The 23,136-nt window shown below is 30.6% G+C and overlaps 1 protein-coding gene across 1 annotated transcript; it reads left to right on the top strand.

The window, feature by feature from the left end:
- Positions 1-7,662: 7,662 nt before the first annotated feature.
- On the top strand, positions 7,663-19,495 carry LOC136971797 (glutamate receptor ionotropic, kainate glr-3-like). The gene is made up of 9 exons (XM_067266298.1): positions 7,663-7,689; positions 11,019-11,072; positions 11,226-11,335; positions 15,203-15,287; positions 15,379-15,534; positions 16,539-16,617; positions 18,583-18,809; positions 18,885-19,150; positions 19,252-19,495. Exons 1-9 carry the CDS (start codon positions 7,663-7,665, stop codon positions 19,493-19,495), a joined length of 1,248 nt encoding a protein of 415 aa, XP_067122399.1.
- Positions 19,496-23,136: the final 3,641 nt, after the last annotated feature.

The following is a 23,136-nucleotide window of genomic DNA, read 5'->3' as shown; positions in this document are numbered from 1 at the left end:
TCTTATCGGAAGATTTGTTTCGGTTTTAGAACAACATTTAGGAATGAATTATGTTTTGGTTTAACTATATATCTATTTATATAAAATATTACATTGTTTTTATAAATGTATTACGATATGACACAATATTACATTGAATGCACTTTAAATAGGATATGCTACTTCTGTTAATTTTATATTTTGAAATTATTGACGGATTTCAAAGATATTTTTACTCAATTTTAATTGTGTTAAAAATTAACATCATGTGTTAAGTCCCTATCTTGGAAGTCTTTAGTCGAGACAACATTTGATTTGATTTTTCTGCAATCCGTAATCATTTTTATTATATCTATTAATGCATATGCCTGTAAATATATGTAAAATGCCTTTCTAACGTAAATTAATCTAAACTTTCACGTATGATGCAACATACAATTTCACCTTGTATCCTATCGGTTAATAAATTTACGTGCCATTTCTCTGTTTTGAATAATGTTTATTATTATCAAAATGCTCCGTGTCATTTTAAATGTTAACAATGCCTATTTTTTTCTTACTAACGATTCTGTTTGTATTAAATTCTAATTAAAATTTTCAATAAGTGGTTCAAATGGATGTAAAATAACATGTAAAAGTAAGATCGTTTTTACAAGGAATTGGTTTTAATTACAAAAATATGAACAACTTCGCAAAACGCCGGAATGGGTGCATAAGTTGACGAGACAAAAAGGTAGTGATATAACATTTATAACATTCTTTAAAATTTCCGCATTTTATTTAATGAAATGCTTCGATTCAGTCTGTTAAAGTGAAAAAGTACCGATTATCTCTTTGCCTCAATTTTTCCATATTACAGATTGCACTGATTTGCAGTAGATGATAATTTACAATTCAAATTTAAATTTTTCTCGGCAATTTTTCTCACTCAATACTTGGATCTTTATTATTTTAATACTTCGTATAAGATATAAATGCGTCATTTATATATTTTAAATAAAATAATTTAGAGTAAAAATATACTTAATGTGTAACGTTATAGTTAATAACAACTAAGTAAATTACTTATTGTAACATAAAAATGAAAATTTGTTTTTACAATTTAGTTTCTCTGTGTAATCAAATGAATTTGTTTATTTTTTATTATTAATATAAAATAGGTAGTTACATTGGAAAAAAGTGTCGTATAACGCGAATCTGTACTATAAGAAACAAAGAACTAGTGCAATACATCTGGTTACGTTCCAGAAGTTCGATAAGTATGCTATTCTTTTTCATTATAAGAGAAATATGTTCATTAAAACAATCAATAATTTATTTCCAATTAATAATTAACTAACAATCACAATTAAAAGTACTGTATTACGCGTTAATATTAATTTTATTTAAACAAGGGTGTTTTCTTTTTACAAATTGTTGTCATATTCTCAGCCTATTGTTGACATTAATCAGAAATATCAGCACTGTCTTCGTTTTGTAAAATTTTTATCATAATTTTTTATGGATAACAAAATAAAAATATGTTATTAATCGGAAATTTATTCTAGCGAGTCGCGTTTGTTCAGTCGAATACCGAGCGATTTCATTTTCAAAATTTGTGTTCGAATACCGAATTGTTCGAGTACAGAGCTTTTGTCATTTTATGAATAATTGTTTATGTATGCTTTAAAAAAGTTTAATAGTACTTATCTAAAAATGTTTACATGAACCTTACTAAATATAAAGATTAATGAATGAAAAGAAAACACAGTGACAGTCTTAAATGCTGAAAGCAACGATAATGACACTCTGTTGGTAGGAAAGCTAGGACAAAGAAAAAAAAATGACTGTCAGTTTTCATTAAAGTAAACTTGACAAAAGGCACAGAGCAAATTGAAAATTTCAATATTCTAAAATCCGTAGGCAAATTTTAAAACAGAATGCATGCTTACTTGAATAGAAAAATCTAATAACGGAGTTTATACACAAAAATTGTGAAATTTTGTACGGAGGATTTCCCAAATCGTATTGTACGGGAAATAACGTCAATTTTCGAACCGTATTGTGCGAGAGATATCTGTATTTGAATTTCAATCGATTCTTTAGTAGAATTTATATTTATCAATATCTAATGAATTAATGCATTTAATTTTTTAATAAAGCAGAAGTATGAGATTTATATTAATAATGTAAGTGTAAATGCTTTTAATATTAAAATTAAACTTATTGCAAATTAATGTAAAATATTATGGTATACCTTATGAATAAAATTTTATTACAATGGGAATAATTTCTGTTTTAGTTTTTTTTGTGCAATCATTTTATAATTCTCTTCTAAAAATCTTTCATTTGACATCTTTCTAATAATAATAGTGAATTGATTATTCTCAGAGTTGAAAAAACTAAGTTTTTTATATTCATGCAAATCAAAATGACCGAGGTGTATACAATAAAAAGCGTTATCAAAAATCTTAAAATTTTAATTGTAAAATTAAATAATTGTTCTTATCCTCTACTGTTTCTGTTTTAAACTTAAATTCAGCAAAATATAAACACAAATTTTTGTTAAAAAGTTTTTTATTTAAGTAAATTTAATACAGAGAGAAAAAATTGCTAGTCGATAACCGTCAAAGTGAGTAACTGTTACCAACCCCTTTAGAAAAAATGAACTTAGCATAAACAAACGAAATATATGAAAAGTAACCCCGCAATAAACCAAAGAAAAAAAAACTCGCAGAAGTAATTAAAAGGAGTGAGAATGATTGTTAGTAGCATGACATAAACAGGATATCGATCCAAAGGAAACAGAGGGTAACTAATACGCACAATATTGTGAGAATACAACGGGGTTCGTTCGAGATTAGACTCGAAAACCCTTTAATCGTCAGAACCGTTAGTTCTACTCACTGGATCAATGGATAGCGTTTAGAAGGGCTATTATTCGAGCGCGGAGAGTCGCGGGTAAGTTCTGACAGGGTAGCCATTTAAACAAAAGAACACACAAGTTAACAAATAACTAACAAAGGTTTAATGAATGAATAAAAATAAAGAAATACATAAAAAAACAATCTATCGTTATATCGATGTCTAACTACGTACTCCTCTGAACACGGAAAGAAAGTTTACATGAATAAAAAATACTACCTCAGTTGACAATGGTTGCTCTATTTGTCGCACTGTCGCACAATCGTAGCTTGATTAATATACTTCGTATGAGGAGGTTAATTGGCGATATTCGGCAGAGTGAGAATATGGTAGTTCCTTCTATATGGTCGTCTACCTTCTGTGGCCGTCTCTATTGCAGTCCTGTATAATCGTCGACTGCTTGTTATTCTGAAAGGTACAGTACTTACTATCGGTGACTGCTTGTTATTATGGTAGCTTCTTACTACCGGTGACTGCCTCGAATCGTGGGAAATCGCAGTTTTTATGCGTACGTTTCTTCCAATAGAAATTCAGATTTTGTATCAGCTGACGGGACGTACTAATGAGTTAGACGTCCAGATGTTCGTCAAAATTAGAGGCAAGCTCTTGTGAAGGGAAATTGGATTTCCCTTTTTGACAGAAAAGTTACATATGTATGATTTTTACCGTTAAAATGTTACTTTAAATCGTTAAATAATTGAACTCACTTTTAAGTGATTATATAAAATTATTTTCTACTGTCGAATTCTCATAATATTTTTCTATCGGTAAATTATCCCCTTTCCAAGTAATATGCGTGTTTTTTTTTTAATTTTAAACAGAAGTACAAAAGTTAGAAGCATAAACACAACAGGTACTGTTTTTTATTACTTTCCCAACAGTTTTTTTTATTTCTTTTCCGGCTGTTATTCATAACACAGGGAAAATATGGCAATCCGGCAAAAAATGTATGTATGGGTGAGAGGACGATTTTGTTCACCCTGTTTGAAGCTCAATAACTCCTGTGCTTTCTATCAAAAATTTCTGAAATTTGGCAGTGAGGTTTGTTTGTTAGGGGGATTGACTTGTTAAATTTTGGCGATTAAAGGTCAAGGGAGCGGGGAGATAAGGGGAATCGTTCATATCTCTAGTAGGGTCAGACTGAATGACGATTTTACTCGTTATTAACATTTATAATTTAATATTGCGTTAGAACGTAGAAGTTAAATTTATAATAAAAAAAAACAATGCTTAGTTAAAAACTGTAGACGAAGAGAAACAATTGTTAAAGAACAAAAACAGCATCTACTTATATAAGCCATTGATCCCACTGTATATCCCTGACCCCCATCTGTCATCTGTCACGGAATGTCTAGAACGCTTACTAGGGGGATGTTCTTCAGCTATTATTTAAATCAATAGTATATATATTTTTAGCACAGTATATACATTATCATTTTTATTTGTAATAGAAATTTATTATTTATATGAATTTTTTTTATTTATACCAGGGAATGATACCGCTGCTGCAAGAACGCTTACCAGGGCTACTTGTAAAAATATAAATCAACGTATGGGTAAATTGTGTATTGAAATAATATTTTAAACTTGTATAAAAAATAATATTACAAAAGTATATGAAAATTTATATTCTTTCTATAATAGATATTATGAAAATTAACACAATAAAATATCCTACATTTTATAAAAGTAGTTTTATTTAATATAAATTTTGTATCAAATAGTAAAACAATAGATAAAGATACCTAAAAATATGTTAGTTTTATCAAATAAAAATTTTATATTTGAATAGAAATAGGTTTATTTCCTTTTACTTCAAAATATATGAAATATTCACATGCCAAAACATCACAATATGATTAATTTGAATATATATACAATAAGCCATTCAGTAAGTATTCAAGCATTACAATGCTTTAAGAAATTGTATAAGCATAAATATTTTAATATTTAGAATTATATATTTGTTATATTATTATATATAACTGAAAAGAATAAAACCCGTGTCTAAAACTTATTGAACTTTCCAGGAATGCGTGTCACTATAGAAACTTAATAATACAACTGTGTAATGGTAAGTTATCAACTGGTCAAACAACACAGGATTATTAAGTTCTTGTATTGCTGGTAAGTAATTTTCTTTTTTAAGTATGATTTAAACAAAAGCTGTAAATTAAATAATTTTGGCAATATTTAGCTATTTTTTAATATAAAAATATTTCAATAGAAACTTAAATTTTAACAAATTTAATTATTGTAATAGTTCCGTTTAGATTGTTAAAGTTAACACCCATAAAACATTATTGGCCAGTAGTTGGCACTCGTGCCAAACTTGACATGCTAACGAATTTTCCTTGGTATGCGACCCCGGGATTTACCTCACAAAATAACGAAGCTTCATAATTTATAAGAATCGTTATTTTGATATGTTAATTAATCAGATTAACTTGTCGGCCGGATGAAGGTCCTAACCAGGTTCTGAGAAGAACACCGAATCGTTTATCCTCTCCTTCCAACCTTTTTATTGTGCGCATGATGTATGTACTTACAATGAGCATCATATTAGTCCCAATAAAAACCGTATTTAAAAAGAAAGTTGTGTCATGTTCACATGTATTGTTACAAGCTTAATATCGTCATTCAGATATACCGTATATATATATATATATTTTGCTTTTCTGTTCTATTCTTTTTGTCTTAACTTATGCTTACATATTAAAAATTTTTTTATAGAGGAATCTTTATTATAATAATTTTATCTTTTAAATATCTAGAAGTAACATATAAGACTTATAGTCACTTGAAATTTGATATAGACTCATGCATTTTATTGTTGTAATGTATTTTCTTCAATTATGAATGTATTGATATGGATTATTGGAGTTGAATGAAAAGCATATGCATTATTGAATACTTTTTATTAGAAGAATTTTTTTTTGATATACAGTCTAATATCTAACAAAAAAATCGATAATTTTCGTTCAAAACGCACTAAGGAAATTAGTCTTTAACACCAATAAAACGTTTTTCGAGACATTATAATATCGAAAGACATTTTACTAGCAACGGTATTTAAACTAACGTTCCAGAGTTCTTGAAATTTTAACTCTATGATTTTATGCATTTTTTTCCCTGTAAATATGACGTCAACAAAAGCAATGTATGACTAATCGAGCCTATCGATAAGTGCTGTATCGTCCTCATCCCCAGATCTAAACAGTTATCTTCTAATTTCTGTTTAATAAAGTTGTTACCAGCTACTACAACGAAACCTGCTGCAGTTAAGAAGACGACTAATTGAGCCGCTTACCACACGTCCACCGCACTTTTGATTTCTAACAGTTTTCCCAGCACTGTGCCAATTTTCCTAGTTAATAAGAGGAAATTTACCGTATTTTACGGCATATAAAATATACAGTAGAGAGTCGTTAATCGGAATCAATTGGGAACTGGAGTTGTTCAGAATAGTGATTTGTTCCGATTACCCATTATGTACGAAAAAATACATTAACCTGTCCGATGTTCAAATTTTTCTCCGTTGCGTGTCGCTTCGTGTTGAATTTTTCTCCGTTGCGTGTCGCTTCGTGTTGAATTTTCGTCGATTTTAAGCCTAACGAAAATTTTTATAATAATAATCGAGGCTATCGTATCGTTAAAAATTATTTCTGCATTTTGTACGAACAAAATAAATATATTGAAGAATATAAAAACATGAAAATTATACTTTAGAAGTAAATCTAGTATCAAAAACGTTCGATTCAGCACGACACAGTCCGACTGAAAATCGTTTCGATTACCGGCGATTCCGATTACCGGGGTTCCGATTAACGACTCTCTACTGTACCTCCAATTCAGTACAAAATAATTACAAATTTAAATCATCCCTTCCCTTTCTCATTCGAATTGTTTTTTTTTACTGTACTCTGGTTAAAAAAAATGTAAAATTAAAATGCACGTTTTGTTTTTTTTAATCAGAGAAAAATAGAAATATAAAAAGTCCTGTTATAAATGTTAATACTTTTATTTATCATCAAATGACATTAACACACTCGTTATACATTTAATTTCTTTTACATTCTCTACATTTTTCGCGTGACACTTGAAATTCTTTGGTGGCCCATATGTTGTTCAGGCCTGATTAAAATTAAAACTGTTATTTGAAGATTAAATAATAAAAATGAAGACAAAATTCCGTTTATTTTTCACAATTCTTCTCAAAGTTAATAATACGATTTTAAAGGTTTAAATTAAATGTAGTGATCGACTGAACACAAAAAATATTTTTAAATAGATTTTTATATTCCAATTTAATTAAATAGCGTATACAAATTTGCATTAAGTAATTAGTTTTTTTTGTTTTAGAAATAAAAGTTTTATATGTTGATTCTATTGATTTCTCTTTAAAATAAATTACTGTATAAAGCGTTACTTGTCATTAAGGTGATTAATTTTGCAGTGATATTACCGCAACGAATCGGCGTTCTAATAAACAACTTAGAATATTTTGTTTTATAAACGGTAAGTTATTATTTATTATATTACAATTATATTAGATTTATAAAAAGTATAATATCTTAAGTTCCGAAATTGTAATAAGTAAAGCAATAATCTTAACTTAAATATTAATTTAAATCTAATCAATTAAGTCGTTTGTTGATCAAATTAAAATAATTTAATGTAGATAATAATAGTTTAATGAATTTAATCAAACAGGAACCTTCGAACTCGCGAGCGGCCAGGTATGTAGGTCTTTTACGGATTAAAGGATAAAGGAGGGAAATGTTAGAGAGGCAGGAAGATCCGGAAGTAAGACACTCAACTACTGAATTAACGAAAATAATAACTAGATTTTACTGGATTATACAACATTCTAACTACACATAACAAAATAATAAAAATACGCATGGCTTTCGGCCTTTTCTGACTGATTTAAGTTATAAACTAATGTATTTCCGCCTAACCACGGGGAAAGAGTTTACGTTCTTATCATGTGTAGATTAGGTTTAAATTAGCGATTTAATGTCTTCAATGGCGACTATTTTTGTTGAATTAAGTTTCTATTTCTTCTCTGATTCCTTACAAACGGTTATTGGGCCAAAGGGCGATTTTCGTAGCGGTTGGAATGGTTAAGGTGTTGATAGGACTGGACTGGACTCAGAGATGATCATGAAAGTGCACAACGAACTAGATATTGTAAATTGGAGAGAGAGCAAGTCTCCTCCTTGGGCAGAACAAGTCAACCTAGTTGACCTTTTGTGGTCTTTTTATTGCTTTCCATGCTTTCTCTTTCTAATCAAGACATGAGCAAAAAAGTCGGATGGAGCAACATATCATTATCCAATCCTAAATTTTCTCCTTTTTTCTCTGTAAGAGTTGTCTGTCCAGGAAGAGGGTCGTTGAGAGGGAAATGTTATTACTATCCTGGCTGTTAGGCCTATACAGAAGCAAGGTATGGCGACGATGCAGAAAATGATCTTTCTTACATTTTTACATTTTTTCGACTTAGAACACCTTGAAACGTTGAGAAAATGAAAAAATAAAAAATAAAAATAATAATAATTTCTAATGTAATTTCTGTATGTATGAATGTTACTGTGTGGGAAAGCACGATTTTGTTCACCGTATTTGAAACTTAATATCTCCTGCGCTTTTTGTCGAAAATTTATGAACTGTCGTAGGGAGGTTTGATTATTAGGTGGATTAATGGTTTTCGATTTTGGTGGTTAAAATTCAAGCGGGCAAGTGGAGAAAATAGGGATGTGTATCTCCAGTAAGGTCGGACTTAATGACGATTTTACTTGTTACTAGCATTTAAAAGCATTGCGACCTTTAAAATGAAACTTTTTGCCGTTTTATAACAGTTAAAAATAAAACAAGTTTTAAAAATAAAATATGATAACAGATGGCGTCACTAAAATTTTAAATGTTGCCAGGAAAGTTGAACAACTCATTGCTGGTTTATTTTTGTAAAGATCTTGTTATTTTCTTATCTGTTCTAAAATCTGCACTTTTGTTACCATTTTATTTAATCAAAAATTAATATTTTTGATAATTAATTGTAGCATTAATTTGATAATTAAATTTATCTTAAACTACTAGTATTATATAATTTGCTCGTGTGAGAGCAAATTATATAATACTAGTAGTTTAAGTTGAATTTAAAACATAATAAATATTAAAAGAATAAAGTAAACATTTTATTTTTCATAACGTTATTTCATAAAAACAGCGACATAAAAGTATTCATTAACAAATGTATATTATTAGCCAAATGTAGCAGAAAAATATATAATATAAATACGATTTCGTATATTACAACGTAATTTCATTAATGAAGTTTCTAATCAAACTGCCTTTTATTAAGTAAGAAGATATCCGAAAGTAATTAGAAAACGTAGACGTGGATTGCTGTTACATTTTACACGTAAAGCTCGGACGTAAATATGTGGCATAAAAGTCTCCATACTTTGTAAGTGATTTATGTATGAAATAAGAAAATTTTAACAAACTAAGCAGAAATTAAAAAGTCGTGAGTCGATAAGTGTTCCAATTTTCACTCTGATTCTCGACTCCTGGCCGAGCGGTAAAGGTGGCAGCCTACCGCTCTGGGGGACCCGGGATCGAATCCGAACGGGTCGAATAATCCCCAGGAATTTTTCGGGGGGTGGTCCGTTCGGATATGTCGGGCCCCGTCCCTCACCACCCGGTCGCCCCATTGTGGGCCTGGCCGAACCCATAATGGGCCTACTAAAAGAGGCCTTCTTAGTGCCCACAGGGCGGAAAGAGTTAAAAAAAAAAAAAAAAAAAAAAAAAAATCACTCTGATTCTCGACTCCATAAAAAAGATTCGACTCTCGATCCTTCGTTACAACACCTCTGATAGTATGTGCACACACGCATTACTGATAAATTCCATACAAAAACACGGATTGTCTTTCTGTATGAAAACTTTTCGACTCACACTGTATAATGTAAAGCTGTATGGAGTGTTATTACAATAGAAAATTTTTAGGGGATTCTATAGATTACCACCTATGGAATTTCGGGACTTTGAGTATGTATCTGAACTGAGGGGACCGATACTAGTTCAATGATACTCTAGTTTTGGACCGGAGACGAAAAATAAGAAAGTTATCATAGTTTTTAAGTCATCATACTTTTTTAATGCTTTCATGCAGACGGCACCGTAGTTGCTAATGCTGCCAACTCGCGGTAAAGTCTGCAAACAAATTAAAAAAAACACTCTGAAAGGCAAGTAATTGCACGAACAGTCGAACGCTACTTCCTTCTTTTTCTTTTGTTCAAGAACTACCGTGAATCAATAACTAGTGATGTTAAACAATCGGCGGCCTGCCGGCGGCTTCCCTCCCGGGGGGAGTCCGTCAGGAGCACGAACAGTCGAACGCCAGTTCCTTTTTCCCCTTTTGTTCAAGCATCGCGACTCCTGATCGCGATAGCACGGTCGGCTCGTAGTACTAGCCGACTGATAGCGAGACTGAGGAGCCGTAGCCCCCGAGGTTGACGAGCGCGAGGGTGTGCAAAATGGACTTAACTCGAACTGTAGACGATCAGTGTGCTCGTAAATCAACGTCTGCCTGTGTTGAAGGTATATATGGCCGACTTGCCGGACTGCCTGTTAAACACGCAATAGGCTTAGCGGAGAGAGCGATGCGACTCCCTATCATTGCGCGATCGCCGAAAAAAGTATGATAACTTTCTTACTTTCTGCCTCCGGCCCAAAAGTAGAGTACCGTTGAACTCGTCTCGGTCCTCTGAGTTCAAATATATATTCAAAGTACAGAAATTCCATAGGTGGTAATCTATAGTATACCCAATTTCTCTAAAATTTATGGATTAGTTAATTAAAAAGAATATATATATTTTTTTTTAAACAGAATAAACGGCTACAAATTACTGAAGTATTTAATTGTACGTATATTTTTAATGTTTATATGTATTTTTTATATGCAAAAACAGTCACTATTTAAAACACATAACATATAAACCAAATTTAACAGAATTGTAGTGTTCATATACACGATTATAGGAAAAATCCACAAAAGAAGTAATCTTTTTTACAATATAAATACAAAGCGAAATTTTTTGTGAAAACTCATTGTAACTTTTACATTTCAGACCGAAATGAACAGACTCATGGAAAATGTCACTGTTCGTGTTGCAACGTTTCAGGTATGATAAACCTTAATGCAAAAATTTTATAGATTTTTATATTTTAAAATTTATTTTAAACGATATGAGAAGACACATAACCGCTAGTTATAAATAAAATTTTTATAGAAGAAAAAATTCAAACTAAAATATTTCTGTTTTGATTCATTTCAGATGCAACATATTTTCCAATACGAAGTTATTAACGGTACATATGTACTTATCAAAAATAGAGGATGTGTATCAGACGCTCTTTTAATTTTACAAGAACATTTTGGATTCAAGTAATTTGTGATTAATCTTAATTAGCGTTTCCATTATATGTATAAAATTAATTAAAAGGAATACTTCATTACCTAGATTAGGATTATTAAATAATTGTAAAGTGATTTAAAATTTTCAGATTCGTGCATAAATTTTGCCATCGTTGGTTAAACTGTTTTATCTTAGCGATTTGAATTTGAATTTCTGGACTTTATTACGCTTGAATTTCATTTACTAATTTATTATTAAATAGTTATGATGAATTTATAGCATTAAAATATTTGTTATCTTTAAATTAACAAGTGATGGATGCTTAAGCGCCTACCTTCTGCCAAATTAATTATTAATTATTTTGCATTACTAGCCCGATGAAGGAATGCGGCTGTTTATTTGATATTCAAGCAGTTATTGACATGGTTGTATTTATTATATAAATTTATTCCATTTTACAGATTCCAGCAACGAGTTATATAACTTTTACGGTTGTTATGAGATTTTACTTAAAAAATCACTTTTATAATATTAATCAGAATAAAAGATTTTGAGGGTAGAGATTAATTTTTAAAAATATTATAAATGTCGATAACGATGAAAATTTTTATTAAGTTGGACCCCACCCGAGATAGAGCATATGACCCCCCTCTATCTTACCACCTTTCAAACCTTAATTACAAAACATAATAGCATTCATTTTTCTTATACTGTATACAAGTTATCATTTCAAATTTCGATTATTAATCTTCACTCCATGCTGAGATATTAAACGAAATAGATGTGAACACATACACACTTAAAAATATACACGGATTTTTTTCTTTTTTACTTTTTGGCGTTCGGGCTGGACGATTTGCAAAAAAACCCGGAGGGTCAGATTTAACACGATTACAATAATTTTCCGTGTTATATAAATTACAGTCGAGAAAGTAAAACGAAATCTATCGTATTTCTTTACAATTTGACCGTTATTCTTTGCCATTTATTTATTCTAGAGTATATCTGGTACTTGACTTGGACATATTCGAGTGAAGCAAAATTTCTGAATCGATCTTAATTGGAACTATGGTCTTCTAGAATAGCGGTCGGCAACCTTTCTGACCTCACGGACCACTAAACTCAGAATTTTGAATCCCGCAGACCACTATCGTGAATTTTTTTTACGCGATACAAAATCTGTATAATAATGATCATAAAAGTTCAATTTTACTATATTAATATGAAACTCGCGTGTTTAGTTATAACAAATTAACGCAAGCCTAAAGTTCATTGCTGCTTTCAATGTTGACTCAGGATATTATTTCTTCATATTATGAAGTTTAGACTATTTACAAAAAATGTTTACATTTTTGAGTCTATCTTTTAATCCTTTACACTACTCCAGAAGTAACAGTTACAAAGGTAAAATAGGTAAAAAATTCACAAAGTTAAAAACGATCCAGTGTCAGCCTTTTATTAGAGGTTCTGACACTTTTCCATTAAAAACACAAAGAGTTCTTCTCACCATACTATCCTTTTCCAATTTATAACTGCTTCTAGCTCTCTGGTGGTAGTGTAAAGGATTAAAAGAAAGACTCAAAAATGTAAAATTTTTTGTAAATAGTCTAAACTTGATCATTGCTGCTTGTTTAAAAAAGTTTATGGATTCTTAGCGCTTTTCCACGAAAGACGACTATCGCACTCACAATATTGTTTATTGTTCATTATTTATTGATAGCAGTCACTTCGTATTTGGTTTTAGATTGGAATAGAGACCTCCAATGAGTGAAAAAGCAACTAAGCATTTTGCATTTCTTTCGTAATACTTTGTGTAGTCTTTAGTTGATCAATGTCCAAATTTCTCCACGGACCACCAAAATTTTCTCGCGGACCAGCGGTTGCCGACCGTTGTTCTAGAACATGTGCTTTTACATTGTAGAGCTTCTGGCTTTTAGACGTGTAACTATGGCATTCTATTGTGTTTCTGAAATGAAATGTTTTATGGCTGACATCAGTTTTTACAATTATTGGCAGAATTAATTCTTCTTATTAATTATTGATTAATATTGTGAGACCATGGTCAACAAGGTTAATACCCTCTAGTCCTTAGAACCGTTAGACCTACTCATGCCTAAACGGATGGCTTCTTATAGAATGTCCTCGGGATCTTTGATCCTTCAGATGTCAGCACTAATACCGGCTAGGGTAGAAGTTTCCCGCCTGAACTAGTGATGTTACGTGCTATGTTAAACAGAGGGCTCTATTTTATCGAGCAGGAGGAATCGCGGGTAAATTTCATCGTAGCGTGGTGAATGTCTGTACATAACTAACCCAGTGAATTAGAAAGGTTAACAAATAACAAAAAAAATTTAATTAGATAAAATATAACAAAAAGATGCATTAATCGAGATACAAAATATAAACTATTGTATACATCTAAACGCGAGAACAATCGATTAAAAATTATGATAATACCTCTGTCGATCAAACGTGGAGAATATGAGATGAATGCTGCAAAGTCAGAGCGAAACTATCTTCTTCTTCCTCTTATGGCAGGTTCCTTCTGGTCATGGACTGTGGTCAATATGGCAGATTCCTTCTTTCCTCGAACTGCCTGTTAAGCATGGCAAATCTCTTCTTCCACAGACTGTCTCGAACTCGTGAACTTGTTCCTTTTTTATTCTAAGTTCCTCCAATCAGCTTTTTGTGTTCTGATCATCTGTCAGGACATACAACTTACGCAAGAGACTGATGTTCGTCAGATAATTGCGATAAGAACTCTCTAAGGAAAGTTCTACTTGCATTTCCTACAAAATACAATGACTTTTGGTCTATTTTGTAGCTAAAATATTACATTGAATTATTAATCAAGTGGGAAAATCTAAAACTGTACCAACATATGTTAAATAAAATAAATAAATAATCGAATATGAAGGCTCTCCACTCTCTCATTCTCACAATATGAAAAAATGGTGAATAAACAATGAGTTATCAATATGAATTAGAAACATTCATAAAATCTGAATCAATTTGGATCTAAAATCCTTCACGACGTTTTGAAGTTCTTTTTAACCAAGGATATTTGGATGATTAAGTTCAAAATAGTTTGAAACAGAAACCATAAATATATTTTCGTTTCTAAAATATTTATTAAAGAATAGTTTATGTGAATGTTAAATTGCACTTATGAGTTAACTACTTTTACTTTTACCACATGATCCCTTCTCAAAGTATCATTATCCTCACTTTGCTTCACAGATGATAGCAGTATTCATAATGACCGGTGAAAAATAATAAATTTCAATAAAGAACGTGAAATTTATTACAATTCCCCCATCTTTGTCATTTTCCATAATGGGTAGACATTATAGTGATTAATATGGGTGTGTATGTGTTTAGATGTGTTTGTGATAGCGTTTATTTCGTTTAATATCTCAGGATGGGATAAAGATTATGAAACCGAATGGTAATTTGTATATAAAGGGCATTCATGTAATTAAATATTGATAATTAAAGTTTGAAGGAATAGGGAAATAGAAGGAGACCATGTGCAATATCTTGAGTAGGTCAAACTTAATGAAAAATTGTAATCGTTATTCTCATTTACAATATTTTTAGAAACTCATCTCTATCTTCAAAATTAAGCGTTTTGTTTTATAAATATTATTATTAATATAAAAGTTATTTTTAAGTAAAATCTGACAACAGCCTGGAAAGTTACGCAACTTGTTGCACGATTTTTTAACGTATAAAAATTAGTATATAATTCGTTGTTTTAAAATTTCTAAAAATTCCATGTTTGCAAGTTTATTATAACTAAGAGAATATAGCATACATTTTTTCCTAAATAAATAATTTTCAAACATCGAATAAAATTAATATTATAAAAATTTAACATCTCCAATTTACTTTAGTTTGAAGATAGTTGAAGAAGTAGCTGAAGGTTTGAAATTGGAAAATGGTTCCTGGACGGGCCGCATTGGATACGTTCAAAGAAACGTATTTGTTTTACTCACTGTTATAATTAATATTTAGTTAATTACTTATCATATTTTAAAAATCATTATTATCATATTACAATTATATTTAGGAGACAGATCTCGGATTGCCGACTGGAATTTCATACGATAGAATCGATGCTGTCGATTACAGTAATACTCGAGATGTTTTACCAGTGAAGTTTTTTACTGCTAAACCTAATGAACTGTCAAAAATGTTGGCCGTAATTTATCCCTTCGACCTACCAGTAAATATGATTTTATCTATTTTGTAAAGTTAAAGCTTATTTTATATAGAGCAGTATATTTGTAAACATAAATTAATGTTTATAAAAATAAATACAATATTAAAAAACTAACCATGAATGGGATATATGGATGATAGTATCACGCTTTCCTAAAGGGTTAGCCACGTGGAGTTTTTCGGGTTTTCTCTACGTTTCTAACACCTAAATAGTGGGCCATTTTTCCATGTAAACTAAACTGCCGGTCCGATATATGCCAGATTACAGACACTCTTCTTTATGTATACATGTATTCTTAGTGAATTACATTTATTGGGTTGCAATTTGAAGAAATTGTAATTTATAATTAAGCTGTTCTCTGCCTGCTGTCTGTCCTTAATTTTGAGAAAAAGTAGTTACATAGATGAAAGTCGAAACTAAACATGGAAATGCTAGATAAAGCAAGTCCGGATTAACTATATACTTTATTTTAATTTAAAATTTTCTTTTGAAAAAAGTTATATAGATCAGTGATTCTCAAAGTGGGGGTCGCGACCCCCATGGGAGTCGTGAAAAATATTTGGGGGGTCGCTGAAAAATTGATGCCAGATCAATTATTTTTTCAAATATTTTATAAATTTACTATGGATTCATGTTTAGAAATAATAGAAATAAAAAATATATAAAATAATTTTTACTTAAGTAAATTGCACATATAAATAATAAAAACAAATATTTAAATACGAGCCTAAATATAATATTCATAAATTTGTGCGCTATTGAGGAATCCCCAGAGTTCCACTCTCTGCCTAAACTATGATAGAATAGCGTTGTCATTTGGAACGGTGTTCGCTAGCAGCGTTGCGTCTGTAGGCAAGTCGACTTAGTAGAGCGTTGATTATCCGAAAACCGATCAACCGAAAGCGTTTCAGTCGGCAAATTCGAATTTCCGCTAGTGCTGTGGCGCTGCAATATTTGGCTATTTCTTGGGATACTCTGATATTATTTTAGTTGATATGCGTTTTTAGCTGGCAGCCTGGCGCGACCATGAGAGGGTGCTTAAGGACGAGTCAGTATTTGAACGAGACTTTTTTCCCATCGTGAGTGGTAAGTTTTGCTTGTTTTTCTGAGGGCCGTGGTGTGCTGAATCGGAACGTTTTGAGACTAGATTAACTTCCGAAATATAATGTTTTTTGTTTTTATATTTTTCAATATATTTTGTTTGTGAGAAATAAAGAAATAATTTTAAAAAAAATTTCGTTAGTTGTAACATTGACAAAAATTCAACGCAAAGCGACACGCAACGGAGAGAAATTTCAACATGGAATAGATTAATTAAACAAAAGAAGTTAACTCCTCCTGAATTTAAATTAACCCCCTCCCTCCGAGATGTTTTTCTACACATACTCATTCTTCGGGGGTCGTTTGAAATTTTTAAGTGCAAAAGGGGGTCGCGGACCAAAAAGTTTGAGAAACACTGATATAGATGACCTGCATGATTCTCTACTATCAGGAAAAGTATGCTGTACAGGGGCATGATAGTACTAATGGGGAGTGCACTGTTTACATCTTGTTACTGGTGATGCTAGTGGCAGTTTGATGTATACTTAATTTCTGGAAGTCATAAAATAGTAGAAACTAAGCAGAAGTTTTGATCTGCTTATAATAATCTAGATTTAAAAAATGTAAGTTTTTGAATTAAGGAAAAAATTAAAAGAATTATGATATAAGATATGTTCATTGTCAGTGGGGTCTAATAGGTTTGCAGACCTCCTCTATTCGATGTATACCGTTATAATAGCTTATAAAATTGGACTCTGATTTTTGTTTATACTGTTAAACGACCGAAAAAACAACGCGATTTTTAATTTGAATTTCGAATTTATTGTATTAAACATTGAGTAATAACGCAAATACGTTTAGAGGGCTCCCAATACATAAGTTTAAATACCAGTAATAATTTTTTTTTCTATTGGGTTATTTGGAAATTTGCGAATTTCAAACATGGTCGTTTTTTATTATGGACATTACACTGAAGTACACAACAACTAAACTGCCATTTCAATGATATTTAAATAAGTAAAAATGTAATTTTAAGTGTGACAGACAGAACAGGAAGAAACGAATTCATAAGTCCGGTACTGGTGCCACGTATTAGCTTTGAAAAGTGCATGCCCTTACGCGAGAGTATATATTTTAAATTAAGCAAATTTTAAAAAATAAGGTTAAATACATCAGCCTGGTATTGTGATGATGTCCCAATAAATAATTCCAGCCCGAAAATTCGGCTTTGGTTGGTTTATTGCTTTAATATATCGGGTTGGCTGTTGATGTTTGTTAATGTTTATATATGCGCCTTGCCAGGGTTGCGAGAGTCGGTTGAGTGCCTTGGGAAGACGTGGGCGCTTGATGTGTCCCCAGCCGGCATTGTAATGGCCGTCGATGGTCATAACATAAGCTTATATTTACTAGAAGAGGAGATCAAAACGGTGGTCCGGGTAGCGTAATTGGCAGTGCATCTGTATTGTGAGCAGAAGTTGCAGGTTCGAATCCTATTTCGGGCCGATTCTTCTCTTCCAGTTCTTTCTAAATTATTTAATTAAATTATAATTATTAATTTTAGCAAGAGATTGCGTCTAATGCCTTCTTCTAATGCCAAATTATCTCATAATTTATTGCTGATTGCAGCCTAAAAATTCGGCTTTGGTTGGTTTATTGAAATAATTGTTCGTTAATAATGTAGATTTATATCAAATGCTTTTATATTTGAGTTCTTAAATAAGTCTCTGTCATATTATATCAAGCTGTATTAAACATACAATTTCCCTATATTTTGACATAAAGGTGTGGATAGCCATATTGATCACGTTTATTGTTGCTGGATTATTTTATTACCTCATTTTAAATTTGAATTCAAAAATAAACGACACAAAACGTATTAAAATGTATGATGTTTTATGGGCACTTTTTTCGTCATTTGCTAATCAAGGTAGGCAATAGACTTACATATTTGTAATAAGTATTGAAAATAAATACATATTATATAAAATTATTTCTTGTCGTTTGTTACAGGAAACGATTTGTTTGAAGCTCAAGGATACTCCAGGATAGTGGTTTTGTGTTGGTTAATGTCTATGTTTATTTTAGTGTCTAGTTACAGTGGCGCTCTCATGTCTTTTCTAACCTTTTCCGGTTACGAATATGTGCCCGAAACTTTTCCCGAATTGATCGAAGAAATGAAAAAGGGGCATTATACAGCATCTATTTTATTCCATACAGGAGTAGGAAAATATGTTTTGGTAAAATATATTCTACAGTACTATGACTAAATCAGTTTTTATAAACTTATAAAACATAGATGTCAATTTTGACAGGATGCAACAGAAAAGTCACCTCTATTGTTTGAATTGAAAAAATTAACAATGGAAGGTAAAGTTTTAAATGTGAAACCGACTGACGATATCTTTGAATATCTTCTGAAGCCCAAACACGCTCTCATTGAGTATGAGTGTGATGGATGGATGTACATGAGTGCATTAGGGGCAGATCAATATATAACGTCAAAAGATACTCTTTACACTCAATATGAAATATATGCCATAGTTAAAGGATACCGATATAAAAAGGAAATCAATGTGGTGTAAGTAAAATATTTAAACATTTGTGAATATTTAAACTTAATTCAATGAGATTAATTCTCATTTGAATGTTTTTCATTTTTGACAATTTCGTTTTTTATAGAATCCACAGGTTAACAGAAGCGGGATTAGTTTTACAAGCAATTAATACTCAAGTCAATTTACTTAGAAATAAAAAGTTGATAATGAAAGAAACAGATACTGAAGTAAAACCCCTTTCTGTTCAGGATTTAGTTGGAGCCTTTATGTTTCTTCTGATTGGATATGCTTTATCAGTCATTATGTTTATTTTGGAATTATCAAAAAAAGTTAAAAAGCAGAAAATCAACACAGACGTTATTAGTTAAATCTATATCATTTTACCAATTGTAGAGCCATGCATGATGAACTCAATAGAGCTATTTTGTAGTCCCCATAAATGAGACTACAAAATTGCTCTATCTATACGTATAATATATACAGTAGAGCATCGTTTATCTGAATCAATTGGGGACTGGGTTGTTCGGATAACCGATTATGTAAGAAAAAATATATTAACCTATCCGATGTTGAAATTTTTCTTTGTTGCGTGTCTTCGTGTTGAATTTTTCTCTGCTGCGTGTTGTTCGTGTTGAATTTTCGTCGATTTTTAGCCTAACGAAAATTTTTATAATAATAATCGAGGCTATTGTTTTGTTAAAATTTATTTCTTTATTTTCTACAAACAAAATAAATATGTCGAAAAATATAAAAACAAAAAAATTATGCTTTAGAAGTTAATCTAGTGTCAAAAACGTTCGATTCAGCACGACACAGTCCGACTGGACAGCTTTCGGTTAACCGACTTTCGGATAAATGATGTTGTACTGTATATACATGTTAAGAGAAAAATATTTATAAACGAAACTATTACTATTTTCACATCTAAAATAATCTCTGAATTTTAAATAATGCGTTTTCTCTTTTTTGAAATCTTACATTAACAATAATATCCTCTTAACAGTGAGGGACGGAAATAGCCGTCCAAGGCGATCGAGTGGCAGTGGTGAGGGACAGAAATAGCCGTTCAAAAATTCTTATAAAATACCTGGACCATTTCGTGAAGTCGTAGAATTTTCACGAGTAGTTGGGTTCTCCAACTTTGTTTTGGAATATCCTTTAGTTCTCGAGAAATTACAATAAAAGAAAGAAAATTAAAATAAATATGAAATTTTAGACGGCCATCTATCGACATAAATCGAATTTAAATCTCCCGCCGTCATCTGATTGGTTAAAAAAATTAATATTCCTAATTGGCTCGCGTCAGAAAAAAGTAGGTGTGACTTCTGTAAATGACGCTATCGGGAGTGCACCGATGCGACCGGAAAAAGTAAACAGCCTACGTCATTAGTCTAACGGTCCTTGTCTGACCTACTTTTCGTAGAATCAACATTGGAGTAAGCTGTAGTAAAACGTAGTAGTTTATAGTAAAACGGTCTTCTCTAATATTCATAGTACTTTGTAATGCTCGGATTTCAATTTAATAAGTATTATTTAGTTCAGAAACATTATAAATACATCATTAAGTAGGAGAATAACGAAAAACTTTATTTTTTAGTATAATACAATTTACAAAATCGAAAGTTCGTATATCGTAATATTATAAAAAACTACATCGAAACATACAAAGTCACCTAATTTACTTAAATTCAGTTCATTATACAACTGTAGATACTCTTGCCTTCCTCAGTTTCCTCAAAACAAAATTCGAAAACTTCAATTAATTCTATAAATATTTAAGCGCCATTACTATTCGAATTAACTGTAATTACAAATATAACTGAAAAATATTTTCGACATAAACCCTAGGCAATAATTATCAAAACAAAATTCTTCAAGTATAAATTTTTCTGATCGAGTAATATGTAATAATAGTTTTATCTATTACTCTTGCCATATTCAACTTTCTATGTTCACATCCATTTAGTTTCATCTAATTACACTTTAAATGTAAAAAAATCTACCAACAAATAAGTTTTCTAATAAAGATACTACTTGCTAATTAAAGTTTGTATTCTTCTTTGACGTAGTTCTACGTTTTAGCACTAAATTGGTAGACATGTCTAAATAACACGCTTATAAACACTAAATGCCATAAATGTTTCGAAATTAGAACTAGATAATTATATGCACAAATAAATTTACATGCCTTCATTTACATCCAAACAAAGATCAGTTCTCCCAAATTGTCGAAAAATAAATTATTTTCAACTTTTCTTTCTGAATTTAGAACTAATTCACAGTAAACTTTATGCCTTAAAATATCCATTGCAATCAACGCAAAATGTATGAATCCACGTAATAAAAAATTATCGCAGTGAACTTCGAAAAAACGAGAAACACAGAATTATTAAACCGCACTTTACGAAATCTGGCGCGAACTGTCGTATACAATAAACAAAACGAAAATGCTCTTGTCCAATGTCATCAGGTGACAAAAAGTTTCTAAATAAACGCTAAAAGTTTTAAAGAATTCTTTCACAAAAACCGATGAATTTAATTAATACACAATAACTAAATCTGTTTAATAAAGGTTAATAATTTTCCATTATAATTATGCAAATTAGATATAAAAAAGATCATCGCGCAAATTCTCCCGCGAACCATGGATGACTCTTACGTCATCTGGATTGAAGTTTCCTGCAAAATACTGAAAATTTTTATATAATTATTTTACTAATTCAGCCAAATTTAAATAATATAAAATGTCTAGATCTGTTTAATAAAGATTAGTAATGTACTATCATTAATATGCAAATTAGATATGACAAAGATCACTGTGGAAAAATTCCCGCCAAGATAAAAATAGCTTTCGGTCACGTGATCACCAAGAAATACGCCTTAAATTTAATGTTTGTGTACAAATTAATACATTTTAACTAATGTCATCGTTTAAAATTTAATGTTTCTGTAAAAATTAGTAAATTGTAACAAATTTCATCAAAGACAACAGAATAATTTTCAGCTTATAAAAACTCTACAATAAATGATTATTTCTTCGAAAGACGTCGATATGCACGAATAAATAATAAATATGCAATAATGCTTTTATCCATTTTAAGTGGATATTGTAAACATTAAGCTATTTAATTTGTTTGGCTTTTATAATTTAGTTTCCGAATATTTTACTGTGAAATTCCATTTAGTAAACAGAAACAAAGACAAGCTATTAGTTATAAACAGGACAATAGAATAATTTTTACGTAAATTGAGTGAAAATACAGAAAAAAACGAATTATATCAAAGATGGGGACAAACAAGCTTACATCCCCAGAACAGAGCTTATAATTCGTTGTCAATTTCAGCCTGTTTCTACTTCGACTGTTTTTTGTTGGTAAAAACTTATTTTTTAAAATAAAAGTACTTTGTTGTTAGTGAAGAAAGATAAAAGTATCGAAATATAATATTCAGAATTAAAAATATTGATGTATGTCCATATTAGAAATGTATATTTTTTTCCGATATTAGAAATAATATCACGAAAAAAACATTATATAAATGAAATACGGCCATAAACAATTTCTTTCTGTCAAATAAATTACGGATTAAACAGGCTTATCTAGAAAAATTCAATCGCGAATAACTGACTTTAAATATACAGAGGATACAGTATGCTTGTTATGTGATAGTATCTGCGTTTACAAATTAACAGAATTTTCCTTTTTTTTTACACATTATTATGCTATAATCTAGAAAACTATGTTTAATAATAAGACATACTACAGAAAGGGTAAGAAAGGAACGTCAGTCATTGTAACTAATGTATTATTGAAAGTTTCATTCATATAGATAATTAATTTTATCAAGATACATTTCTCCAAAAGAAAATTATCGATATTTATCGTAAATATAAGTAAATTTTATTATAATTTAGATAAAAACTCATTTTTTCCCCACGCATGGCTTCTTTCCCCTCCCTCTTACTCCTATACTTGGAACATTCCATTTCATAATTTGATGTAATAATAAC

Source organism: Centruroides vittatus, unplaced genomic scaffold (assembly GCF_030686945.1).
Source record: "Centruroides vittatus isolate TY-2023 unplaced genomic scaffold, ASM3068694v2 contig_272, whole genome shotgun sequence".
Classification (NCBI taxonomy): domain Eukaryota; kingdom Metazoa; phylum Arthropoda; class Arachnida; order Scorpiones; family Buthidae; genus Centruroides; species Centruroides vittatus.
Note: the sequence above shows the minus strand (reverse complement) of the source record. Positions and strands in the feature narration are given on the sequence as shown.